A 13,332-nucleotide genomic window follows, 5' to 3' on the forward strand; every position below is an offset into this window, starting at 1 on the left:
ACACACGGGGAGGCGATTCACTCGAGGTCATGATGATGCTGAGTCATCTCTCTGCTTCTCTCAGCTGTGAGTTTAAATACTTGAGCTGTCTTCCTCTCAGCATCAGACGTACCTGTTTCATTCTGCATCTGTATCTTTCATATATTCTTTATATTCCCATCCATAGACATCAGCTGTGTAGAAAAAAAACAAATATATCCATTTAGAAGCACAAAGGTAAGAGATAGTGTACAGTGAGTGGGTTGTATTAGCAGAATAGAAGACCTACTAACTAAAGAAATCAATCATCAAATCATAGTATTGATTATGTCTTCTGCTAACGCAATAGTCCCTCAGATCCTACAGCTGTTACTTCATTCATACAGCACTGTTTATATATATTTTGTCCAAGATTAATTGATTCACTGTCAGTGTTGTCCTTGTGTATTGACTCATTCTGCACGCTCCTGCTGCAGAACACATTTCCCTCTGTGGGACAATAAAGCTGATCTGAATCTGAATCTGAATACAAACATGCGGCCCAAAGTGCTTCACATGGGAACAAACAGTTGGAAAAACAGAAACAGATCAAATTTTGAAAGATTGAAAAATTAAGTCAGTCAAAACAATATAATGATAGAAATCAATAAATTAAAAATAAGTTCAGACAAAATAAAAACCAGAGATAAAGCTATTGTAGTGTTGGGGATAACGCATTACAAAGTAATCCAAGTACTTGGGTTACCTTTTTGTTGTCATGACTAACGTAACGTGTTACTTCTGCAGACCAAGTAATCAGTTATTTAGTTACTTCTTCATGAAAAAAATCTGTAACTGGAAAATAAATCAAAATAAATATTTTACTTTTGTCGCCACAAAATCCCCAAAGCTCTGTTTCTGTTTCTCTCCTCCTTCTTGGCAGGTAGCTGCGTACCAGCAGAAGGTAAACACAGCTGTGTCAGTGAACATGTGTAGCTAGCTAATTCAGCTAGCGAGATGTCAGAGAGGACAGCGTTTACTTTGTGTAAATATTCACATTATTCTGAATGTTTGGGTGAAAGGGACGAGAACAACATGATGGTGAAATGTAAGCTGTGTCTGGAGGATAAGTGCTCGTTAGCTGTGAAGAAGCATCTGCAGCTAAACACAGCTCCACAACACTGGTGGGACTAGGAGCCCATGTTGTATTGTTGTAATGGAAACAGCTGTGCCTAATACTGTATGCCTCTGCCCAGTTCAGTGTCATATTGTTAGCATAATAAAGAGCTGAGGTTATACTGCATCTGTCGTTCCTGTTATTAGGCTGCAGAGTTACAGGTTATGGGCCATAAACGAGGCTTTGAAATTACGGTATAGTCAATACATTCAAAGGTAGAGGTACAGCAGGCTACAATATAACACACATGTGTAACAAGTCGCAAAGGAGGTTTAATTTTGATAACACAAAAGTAATCTAACGTGTTACTTTTCTCAGCAGGTAACGCAGTAACGTAACAAGTTACTTTTAAAAGTAACGTTACCCAACGGTGAAAAACAATGATAAAAACTTTGACTAAGTCTTAATTTACAAAGATTCCTCTGGACAACGTTAAAAGCACGTAGCTCAGTTTAAATCAAAACAGCTTTGAAAACCTGAAATGATTTCGTATCAAAATGTACTTTCTTCAGACTTCAGTGCACACTGACTGCTCAAATCGTCGGTTAGTACCGTAGTGCTGTGGTTGAATAGACGACTGCAGCTGCTGCTGCTGCTGAGCCTCTGATGTGTTTCTTTTCTTTGGTTTGTAGGCGCTGTAGAAAATGTGTTAGTGTTCCTGCTTGAGTTTCAGCACAAATGAAAACAGTGTTGGCCATGACTCACTCCATTTCTAACTTCTGGCTGCCAATGAACAGTTTCTCGAGGGTTTGAGGAAGAGTCTTTTTAATCAGAGAAAAACTGAATAAAGTCCAAAAATAAGAGACAACCATGCTGTGTGTTTTTGTGAGCAGCTTTGCCTTATGGCTGTTTGTGTGTGTGTGTGTGTGTGTGTGTGTGTGTGTGTGTGTGTGTGTGTGTGTGTGTGTGTGTGTGACCCCTTACTCCCTCAAAGAAAACAGGAAATAGTTTTCCTTCGACTGACAGTGGCGGCAGGGTTACGTTAATGCAGAACGTATCTCTGAACACTGACTGGACCCTGAGCACTGATGTTACATGTCGAGGAAATGAGCGAAAATGACAGCAGCAGCGAGGTCAAAACATCAGAGTGAAGACGAGGTGAAGGTTTGTGTCAGGGTTAGATAAGAACATGCAAGCTGTAGAAGCTGGGAACTTTCCACTGTTTTAGTGGAAATAGGAAGAGAGAAATGAGCTATAGAGACTAACACAGTTTTTGTACCAGGCTGTAGGACATTTTAACATGGAGCTGTTATGTGCAACACTAATATCTTTGTTTTGAATTTTGGTGTTCCAAGTTCTCGTTCTGAGCTGAGCATTTGAGAACTTAAAAGCTCTACTGGCCAGTGCTCCAGTTCTTGCTGCCCCAGAGTTTGATCGGCATTTTAAGTTGGCTGTTGATGCAAGTGACGTTGGTGTTGGGGCTGCACTTCTTCAAGAAGATTTGTCAGGTGTTGAGCATTCCTTGGCTAATTTTTCAAAGAAGTTCAACGTGCATCAGAAGCATTACTCAACAATTGAAAAAGAGGCTTTGGCCCTTATTCTTGCTCTGATTCATTTTGATGTGTATGTGTCCTCCAGTCAGCCCCTAGTGGTCTTCACCGACCATAACCCCCTGGTTTCTCTCAGCAGGATAAAAACCGCAAACAATCACCTGATGCGATGGAGTCTGTTCCTGTAAGGGTTTAACCTCAACATCAAGCATATCCATTGAAAGGACAACATAACTGCTGACTCTCTTTCAAGGTCATGAATGATCCTGTGAAAAAAAGAAGAGAAAATGTATCTATTTTGCTTATTTAAAAGTAGAAATTTGTTGATTTTGTATATTATCACTTTATAGATTGCCTTAGGGCAACCCATTTATGGGAGGAGGTGTTATGTGCAACACTAATATCTTTGTTTCCCCCTTTTCTTCTTGAGGCCACACCTCCTCCGGAAAATGCTGGGTCGACTGACATAGAGACAAGTACGAACTGGCACAGGTCAAAGGGAGACGCCACTATTTAAACATGAGGAAGGGAATGACAGGTGAAACCGATTAGGGAGGGGCCAGACAATCACCAGACGCGGGGAACACAGGGGCAGGAAGTAAAGTGATCTGAAACAAGGGTTACTTTCAAAATAAAACAGGAAATGACAAAACCGCCGCCCGTCTCCGTCCAAGCAGCGCTTGAACATCGTTCCAAATTTGTCTGTGCTGAGTTTGATAAACAGACTGAACGAGTAGTAGGTACAATAAAGACCTAACCACCGTAACATCTTCACTGGCCTCCATGCTGCTTACCAAGAGTATAATGTAAGTTCTTTGTTCATACTGTTGTTTACTAACGCTGTTTCCGGCGCCTTTGTGACGTCAGACAGTGACGCAGCAGAAAAGAGACAGAAAGGCGTATACTTCACTGGCTGTGGGAAGAGAGACAATCTGTATTTATTTGTGGGTCTTCCCGGGTCTGAAAAACCTGCGTCAACACGCTCATTTTGGTGTGAAAGAGGTATAACTCAGGAGGATTCTTTGCCAGCTGATTAAATTAAATTAAATTAGCGATGTTTCAGTCAGATGAATGTAAATGTAAGCTGTTGAAATTGTTGTTAGTGGTGAGTGTTAATGATATGAGCTATCGATGCTTAACCACCCACCAAGAACGTGTCAGAGGCACAAGAGCTGATAAGTGTGTGTGTGTGTGTGTGTGTGCGTGTGTGTGTGTGTGTGCGTGTGAGGGGCATTAATGGTTGATAAGCCAGCAGGAGGACCACACTGATAAGCTGCTGTGTGCTCACCAATAGTCACTCTGTGTGTGTTTGCTACATTATTATATACATTTATTTATCTGTCATACACATGTATTGGCGTCTGCATGTTTATACTTTATGTCAATGTTAACACAGGGTCGATGAAGTTCTCTTGTTTTATCTGTGTCTCTTTTCCTTCTCTCACACACTCGCTGAGCCTCCATCTTCCTCTGATTGGCAGAAAAGGTGGAGCTAAGGGGAGCCCATTCTTAACAGGAGGGGCTCACATTATCAGCTGGTGTAGCTTGTTATCCAACACACCGTTAGGCTACTCAACCAAATCTCTATAGTTATTCCTTCTTTTTAAGAGCACACTCAAAATTATGACGGTCACGGGTGGATGTGTCTCCTTTAAGCAGGCAGGAGAATGGTAAGACCTTTCTGTTTTTCAGCCATCAGGTATAAAGAGTGATGTTAGGATGTGACTGTTTTATATATGCAAGGCCCGTGCATTTGAAGGAGAGATAAGAGCTGCAGCAAAGATACTCAAATAAAACGTTTTGAAGTAAGCAGGCCTACAGAAAAGAAAGGAATTTAAAGAACATGATGTTAAATGAAGCTAAAGCTCAAACCCAGTTCAGGTGTCTAAATGTCTTCAGGAACGGTTCTGTCTTAATGTGGTATCTGCTTCTGCTTGTTTTGTTGTTTTCATTATTGGTGTTTAATGTTCGATTTTTTCCCCTGCAGTTTGGCCCACCTACAGGTCTAAGAATAATATGCAAACAAACAAAAAAACAACAACATAAAACTTAAACCTAAAAGTGAACTCTTTTTTTGAGTTTTGAGTTTTTGAGAATTTAAAGAGCAGCTCCAGTTGTGTTTTAACACATATAAAACGCTCTGCTTAAAATAATACATATAGTGTCTCATATGTTTTTTCTGCGAAATACATTTAATTACCTTAAAAATTCTCCCAAGGCATCTCCTCCGTCTCCCTCATTAAAAATTCCTGAATCAGCATAGGCCCCGCCCACTATGAGCTACGTTTCTCCTTTCGTAAAATTACAGCTGAAAACAAAACACGTCTCTGCCATCGTAAAGTGCCAACTTCTAGTAGTAAGGTTAACATTAATAGTCAGCAGTGAGTTTGCAAAAATTACAATGACGGTTACAGCTGGCTCGCGCATCGCCCAAATGGTTGCCATAGGTTACACATAATGATATGCATAGCGTCGCCCCGTCCATTAATGGGATTGGCTCCTTAGGTTTGTGACGTCTCAAACCTGCCAATCTGAAAACGTGTTGTTCAGCCTGTCCTTGGTACACTGCAGTTTAGCAGCAGACAGGCCCAGCCACGGAGATGATGCTGATGTTGTCCCTGACATGTCTTGTAGCACATGAAGAACACCACATGGATGTGTTTACAGGGTAAACACTGGATTTTCACTGGAGACAACAACTCAGATTAGGATTATTATTCATAAGGATTATTTTGCAACATTTTATTAGAGTAAATGCAACAAGACAGTCTTGTGAAGCATATGCAACTAAAACGTTTAAGTAAAGAGTTCAAATTTCCCATCATGCATGTTTGTAGCGTGTTTCGTTTTGTCTTAAAGGGGTCGTATCTTTTGAATGAATATTCTCATATGTTCATGGGTTTCACATTTTCAGGTGTTTATTGTTCACAGTGAAAAAGTGAAAACTGCATAATTCCGTGTTTTTCCGAGTTACAAAAAGGTCCCCTCTTAAACGGCCGCTCAGAACAGCTGCAGGTTTCTATGTAGAACTTTGCTTTACCTGAGTCGGCCAATCGTCATTCACCATCGTTCACCTCAGGCTGCCTTCTTACACAAGCTTGTAGCCAAGACGTTGTCAAGATTTCAACTTAACATTCTGATACCTCCTGGTGATTCTGGCTCGTACATATAAGGCCGAATAACCGATCATAGAGCAGCCATGTTTTCTACAACTTCTGACTGACAGTGCAGTGCGGTGGCCGCGGTGGGGCTACGCGGTCACTCCAAATACTGTCAGCCAATCGTGGCTAAGGTCTGACCTTTGAATGACAAAAGGGCTTGTTGGAGAGGAAGGAATTATAATTAAATCAAAATATGTATACGATTTTTAAAATGAAACAAACTTCACAAACATGATTCAAAAATGCGTTAAATAATAGAAAATTGATTGCATAGCTAAAATATGTCCACTTTAATATTGCTGTGTTTTGTCTGTACCAAAGAGCTGCTAAACTGCCTTTCGTTGTTTTTATAACAGTGACAATAAAGACCTGTCTGTCTGTGTGTCTGTCTGTCTAGCTTTTAAAATGATAAAGGGTATCAGTGAAACCTGTGCTTCTTTTCTTGTCAAATGGCTGGAAAAAGGCTTGTGGATTACTTTATTGAAAATGCAACACGAGAAAGACTTCCTCTGTCTCGTTCCCTCTCTTTCCTCCTCTCTTCAGTGAACTTGGACTGAAAAGAGAGAGATGACAGGTTAGAGCTCACTCGTATAGATTTATAGGTGAGAGTCTGATAACCTGATTGGGATCTCTTTCTTCCTCTGTTTCCCACAGACTGACTCCTGATGTCGACCCGTCTGCAACAGAAGTTTTCAAGATGATTTAAACCATCAACCAGCCTGTGCGTACTGCTTCTCTAGAAGGTTTGGGTTGAAGGATGGTAACTTTTATTAAAGTAACAACAACTAAGGATGCTTAAATGTTCCTCATTATTCTGGTAAAACTCTTTTCATATTTACGGCAACCTCAACGTCCTGTAACGACAGAAGCAGCATGTATTATAATTTAGTCAAAAACACCATCTGGTTACTATAAGTCTGTTCTTGTGTTCCCTCTTCTCAATTATTATGATGTGTCTGTATCATTTGGTTGGTATAAGCTGCTGTGTAATGTAACTGGCTGTAACATCACGTTTTTAAGTAGAGCCAAACAACAAGAACAGTAATCTAACAGCAAAAGAGGAAACAATTACAAAACATGACATAAAAATGTTTTGTATTCTCGTTTCTATTCTTCATTTGAAGCGAGTCTCGTTTTATTTACCTACCATTTTAAAGCAGCTTGGACAAACTGAAACGATCTCAAAATCTTCTCACTTTAGTGGTTGAAAGTCAGAAAGCTGAAGGTATCAAATCTATCCTCCCTCTCTCTTTCTCCATGACTCAGTTTGAACCTACATTATGACTGAATTAGAAGCCTCGGGTGTGGCGGAAAACCCCCCGCCCTACATGATCTTTGTGGTGGTCTTCCTCTTCTTCCTCACCGGATTGCTGGGCTTCCTTGTCTGTCACCTGCTGAAGAAGAAGGGCTACCGCTGCCGCACCGGGGACATGGAGGAGGAGGAGGAGGAGGAGGAGAAGCTGGGAGGAATTCCTGACGGTGAGTTAAGAAAGGCTGCAAGAATTCAAAGAGGTTTTCTGTATTAAGTCTAAACTTTCAGGGGTAGCATTGGGGTTAGGTTTGAAGATACAAATTCAACAGAGAGTTTGCATGTCAAATGGGGGCCACAGAGTTTTTAAAGCATGGGTAATAACCAGGCAGGGAGGGTGGCATGCATGAGATATCCCGATATAGCCTTGGAAGGACACGGTCTATGGAGGTCATTCGTAGCCTGTGCAGACGCTAAGGCCGAACTGAAATGAGACGGGAGGATTTCCTGTTTGCGTCACCAGCTGTAGTGACAGATAGCTAGCTGGCTAATTAGCTACATAACTAATGCCACTAAAATGTGAAAAAAACAATCTATTTTAAAGAGAAGTTGAAGTTTCAATGCCCCTTTAGTTTTTTAATATCGCAGCTATTCGATTGAGCTAAAACAGCCTCTTCAGAGTCTACCATTTGTTTGGATTGGTCCTCAATGAATCTCAGGATACGTTACCCGGGGAAAGGAGGACACATTTGTCGGCCGCATCTGAAGGAGCCTTCGACGCGCTGCTGTGACGCAATCGGCCTTCACATAGGTCCTTTGAAGGATGCAGCCCCTGAATTTGGACACAGCTCATATATCTAAATATCCACATGAATAGAGGAACATGAGCGTTGTTAATTCTAAGCATTTGTAAAAGTTGATAAGTCTAAAGGCTGGCTCCTTTCACATGACACATTTTAGTGACTTGGTCCATCTTAAAATAAAAATACTTATGGATGTAGGCTTAAAATAAAAGACAAAGTATATAGACATTTTGTAATCTTGCAGTTATTCATTCATTAGTCATTTGTTTTTTGGTTGAATGTTTAATCACATTTAAGATTCATAAGGAACAGTTGATGGTAGAAGTAGAGGCATTAATGCTGTGAGAGGGAGCAGAAAGAGGAGCTGCTTTAGAAGTGATGTTAAAAGGAAAAACTTGTCAATTCCTTTCATGCCCTTCCCTCTCTATTTAATCTTGCTTTCTTTCACTCACAACACTTCTACAAACATACACAAACACTCACAAACCTATGTGGTCATCTTTGAAGTCTGAGTCACAATCATTACACATCAAACATACACTCAATTTGATCCACAAAACTCTCTATGAACTCGTATTACTAATCACGTACGCTCAGATAGAAAACTAAAGACAGCAGAAGATGAGCAGAGCAGAGTTCTCTAAAAGGCATGATAGCTACCTGATAGACATTAACAGGTTTTATAATGCTGTTTTCATTGGGCAGTTTTCTACAAAATAAGTTGTCTCAATGAAAACGGTCATTCTGTAGATTTACCCCAATAACACGGCCCACTGTTTGGGATGGTGTTTTTGTACAACTGCCATAATTCAAATGTTTAATCAGTTTGTTGTGTTTCAGACGATGATGAAGAGAACCAGGATACAGTGGAGCAGATCCTCAAATGCATTATTGAAAACGAAGGTGACAAATATTATTCTTATATTATATTATAATATATTATTATATTATTTTTCTGAACAGTGTGTCAACTTTAATCTACTTAATTTTACTCTCCTTTGATAAACTGTATTCTGATTTAATATTTAGGCAGTTGATAAACATGATGGAAATACTTCTAAATGAGAGCTGTTGATATATTTTTTAAACCCACCTACATTTGACAATTTTCATGCAAAAAAATATTCCGCGACCTGCAATTTTTTTCTCACCCATTAGAGCAATCATATCAGAAAATCCACGTAACGGTGCTCAATAAGTGCTCTAATCTGAGTTTTTTTTTGTTGTCATTTGTAGCGAACATGGAGGCCTTCAATGAGATGATAGGAAACCACAATGTCTGTGTGCGTCATGACCCCAGGTAAGCTTGAAACAATGTGTTTGAAGTGTACAAATTCTGGAACCCTTTAAAACGATTAACAGCCGACTTCACATGTCACAAAGCCTTCATGCTATATAACTAAATGGTTTCCCACATCTGACGACTGTGTGATATAAAAACATTATAAACCAGAATCAAGGGACTTCACATGTTCCCAGCCAACACACCCTATGGGGGGCAAAACTGGCCAACCAATTTTCCATGGAGGCCCCATATGTGTGGATGAAGGTCCTTTCATGGGCTCCATACAGGGCCAATGTGGGAAGAATATAACAGTTGATGTCCATCCAACCCAGGGAGGGCCCACATGGGCGTATTGGCCTGCTTCATTGCTTCAAACAATGTCTATTGAACAATTTTAATTTTACAAACTGATGACCTGTATGTTTTTTTCTTACCATCATTCCATTAAATCGTCCGATCAACTAAACAAACCATTCCTGAATTGCTTAAAATGACCAAAATGATGTTCTCATTGTATACATTTTTTTTTAAATTAAAAGTTTTTAATCACATCCATGGTTAGACCCTTAAACCAGTATCACACACAGAGTACACACCCGGAGTGGGATGTGTTCTCCCATTTTTTCCTTCAAAAATGTAAGTGTACATTTCAGTATAGTACTATTGCCATGATTATCTAGCAGAGCAATAGTCCTCTACTAGGCACTTGTTGATTGTGGCATTTGCCTTGCTTATTTAAATTCTTTTACTTGTATACCACAGAGACACAAGATTTTCTGTGATGTAAGAGTCCTGGTTTGTGTTTTTAGACCTTGTAGTATTTACCAGTCATGTTTGAGCAGGTTTTGGTTGTGCAGTAAAACCGTCCTTGTTGAGAGCAAAAGAGGCAGAACTTATCAGAAACCCATCGGCAATTGTCTCTTGATTCATCTTTTTTATTAACCTCGACAAACCTTTATCTGCATATGAGTAAAAATAATCTTTTTGGAGACCTTTTCTCTCAACTCCAACACTATTCTTGTGACTCAAGCTGCCAGTCAGACTGTAAACACTGACCAATGGACAGAAGAGGAAGTCTTGTTCAAGATACCCAATATCAGTAACCCTAGCTACACAGGGAGCCCCATAATATTGGCCGGAGAATGTTACAACCATAAAGTTGATTTACATTTCACACACTACATACTATACACATGCTACTATAACTAGAACAATTTTCAGGATAGTAACAATAATATTGTTGATGTCCAGGTTGCGTAAGGAGTCCATTGGTGGTGTTCCTCCCCATCACCACACAGTCCACTCAGGCACCGACCACAACTCCTGCCACCTCTGTGCCCAGGTCCGATCTAAAAAGGGCCGACGACAAAGCCGAACTCCACGCTCCAAACAAAGACCTGGAGAGCAAACTGTCTTCTCTGTTGGCAGGTAACAAAACATAATTACACCACTGTTGCAATTCTGCATGCTGGGATAGAGTAGCAGAACCATTCACCCTGATTGTATCACTATCCTTTCAGATTCCGAGTTACTCACACTGATAAGAAGCTCCATGGAGGTCCTAATCCATTGGTCACTTCAGGGGACCAGCTGGACCAATCCCAGGATAGCGATGAGCGGAAGGAGGGCGTGTACAATTTAAGAAGCATGTTCAAGGATGTCCGACCGCCTTCAGAGAACACCAATGGGGTAGCTCCGAATGTGGGAAAACGCAGGAAGAGTTTAACCATATTCGGGCTAAGGCGGACCAGCGACCCAGTTGCTGTTAAAGCAGGAGACGGGACAGGTAGGGAGACCGGAGGTGTTAGATTTGCTATTCAGCAGCAACCTGTAGTGCTGGAGGAACTGTTGCACTCAGAGAACATTGAAGTTCCCTCTGAACGTGGTGTTAAACCTGGTATCAAACCTGAGCCCTCAAAGAATCTAATGCCTGCTTCACCCCAACGTGTGGCTAAAACTTCAGGTTCTGTTGTTTCTCCTTCTTCCCTAAGTAAGAATCAGGACCATAACTCTAGTACGGCTCCTAAGGATGGCTCTAAACATGGACCGTCTCCTGAAAGTGGTATGAACCTTGGGATCAAGGTTGGGAGTACAGCAGCTTCAGCCCCAAGCTCGCTTCCTGTTATATCTCCTGCTTTGTCTGGACAGACCTTTAAGACAAGAGATGTTGAGGACAGGGTGTTAATAAATGAAGAGGGATATGATCCTGGGCCTTTACAGACCTCTACACCCATCGCCCCCTTGTATGGATCCTTGATTCATACAGACCAACCGGATCCCTATTCTAGCACAGATTATCCAGTTACCCAAACTCCCCCTGACAGAAGCTCCAGCCCGGATCTGGAAACAGGCTTTGGTGCTAACCTAGCTTTAATAAGCTTAGGATCATCCCCTCCGTCTTCATACCCAATTAGGACCCAATCTTCAGTTTCTTCTTTAAAAACACCTACCTCACCCCTGGCGATTACTCCAAGCCCCGGATTAAGTCCAAGAAATAGATCAGAGGCTACAAAAACTGGCTTTTCCCCTGCCCTCACTCCAAGTCCCAAACTCCCACCAGGCAGAGTAATGTCTAGCCAATCCCCTATTCCATCCTCATCCTTTGGAATAAGCACTAGTCCATTACAAGCCCAAACTCCTTCACCTGGATTCACGGCTGGCCTCAAACTTGACACCATGTCATTTTCACCACAAACCCCCTCTTCTCCTGCTGAGCAGTCCTTTGAACATTCACCTTGTCTGACTTTGAAGTCAGGAAGCGTGGCATCAGTAAGGTCTTTGACCAAAGGAGATAGTGTTTCAAGCCCACTGTCTATGAAGGAACAAGAGATAGAAGGAGCCAGAATCCCAAGGACAGAAGAAAAGACTGGGATTCTCAAAGCAGCTAAACCTTCACCAGTTGAAGGATATTCCAAAGAACCTGCCCATTTCCCCCCCTCTGATCAACTTTCTGAAGACAGACCGAGCAGTTTGCTTCTGTCGCCATCCAGTCCAGTGTCCTCCTCCCCCATAGGGAGCAGAATAAGTAGTGTGACCATTGTCAAAGCCAGGCCTGACAGCAAGAGAGAGTTTTCTGTTGTCACCATGGCAAAGAAGGAAGAATCCTCTACTTCAACAAAAGACCAGGGAGGAGGCCCTTCTGAAACTGGGGTTGAACCAGAAAAACAGAAAATTAGTCCAGCAGTTGATCGAGAAAGAGAGGTTTATATTTCAGGTGTCGGACAACCTGAAAAACAAAGTGGAGAGACTTCTGGAGCAGAGGAAATGCTAGCGGTGAGCCAAGAGAAGGATGATATGGTGGAGATGGAAGATATAAGGGACTGCAAAGTGACTCAGGAGCAAGAAGTGCAGAGTGCGGAGGAGAAGATGTTGAACATCGGGTCCAAACAGGACTGAGTTTTGGAGTCTCATATCTTGGATGGTGAAGGGTTCAATGGCACCATTTAGCTGACTATAGCGAAGGACATGTCGTAATAATACAATTAAGCAATTATAAACCTGCCTTTAATCATTTAACCACGGCACTGAATATGTCACAGCAGGACTGGACCGGCCTGACTTTGTCTCTTCTATACTAAAAGGATGATATGCTGTACACTGCGCACACTTTACATCCTGGATTATAATTTTGCAAAGGATGCTTTTGTGTTTTAGAATTTTTAATGTCTTTGGGTACTTTCACATTGGCTCCCAAAGAGTATACAACTGTGCTTACAGCTCTATGGGGCTGTACTTGCGCAAAGCTGTGGTTTGAACTGAATGCTAACCTCAATATCGAGACATGACATGTTAACATACGTATGTTTTGAGGATAATGTTCTATCGTCACCATAGATCACCATTCCAGCATTTGGTAACAAGAAGCTTTTCAAAGAAATGCTGGTATTACACGGGTCATAAGGTTTTGGCTTGACCAGCTCGAGAGCATTTCAGAATGAGACTCAAGTTTATTGCCAAGTAGGTTTACACATACAAGGAAATTGACTTGATGTTTAGGTGCAGAACAATAAACAGGAGTGGAATCTATCAACATCCTAATATCTTTCTAAAACCAAAGGAATGCTATCTGGTCAGTCCTTCGTTGGTGATTCAGATCCCCTTTTGTGGCTTGTTCATGAGTGTGTCTGTTATTAGTTGCTTGTATGAGAGTCTTGCATGGGTTCCTCCTTGGCCCATACTGAACCCTACCCAAGTTTCATGAAAATCAGA

At 41.3% G+C, this 13,332-nt stretch overlaps 1 protein-coding gene across 1 annotated transcript; it reads left to right on the forward strand.

The window, feature by feature from the left end:
- Positions 1-7,065: 7,065 nt before the first annotated feature.
- rell2 (RELT like 2) lies at positions 7,066-12,519 on the forward strand. Its single transcript, XM_069669370.1, has 6 exons — positions 7,066-7,265; positions 8,679-8,741; positions 9,075-9,138; positions 10,375-10,551; positions 10,644-11,205; positions 11,875-12,519. The coding sequence occupies exons 1-6, from the start codon at positions 7,067-7,069 to the stop codon at positions 12,517-12,519; spliced, it is 1,710 nt and encodes a 569-aa protein (XP_069525471.1). The 5' UTR covers position 7,066.
- Positions 12,520-13,332: the final 813 nt, after the last annotated feature.

This window comes from Semicossyphus pulcher, unplaced genomic scaffold (genome assembly GCF_022749685.1).
Source record: "Semicossyphus pulcher isolate SPU_LCO1_2020_fin unplaced genomic scaffold, fSemPul1.0.p SCAF_2, whole genome shotgun sequence".
Classification (NCBI taxonomy): domain Eukaryota; kingdom Metazoa; phylum Chordata; class Actinopteri; order Labriformes; family Labridae; genus Semicossyphus; species Semicossyphus pulcher.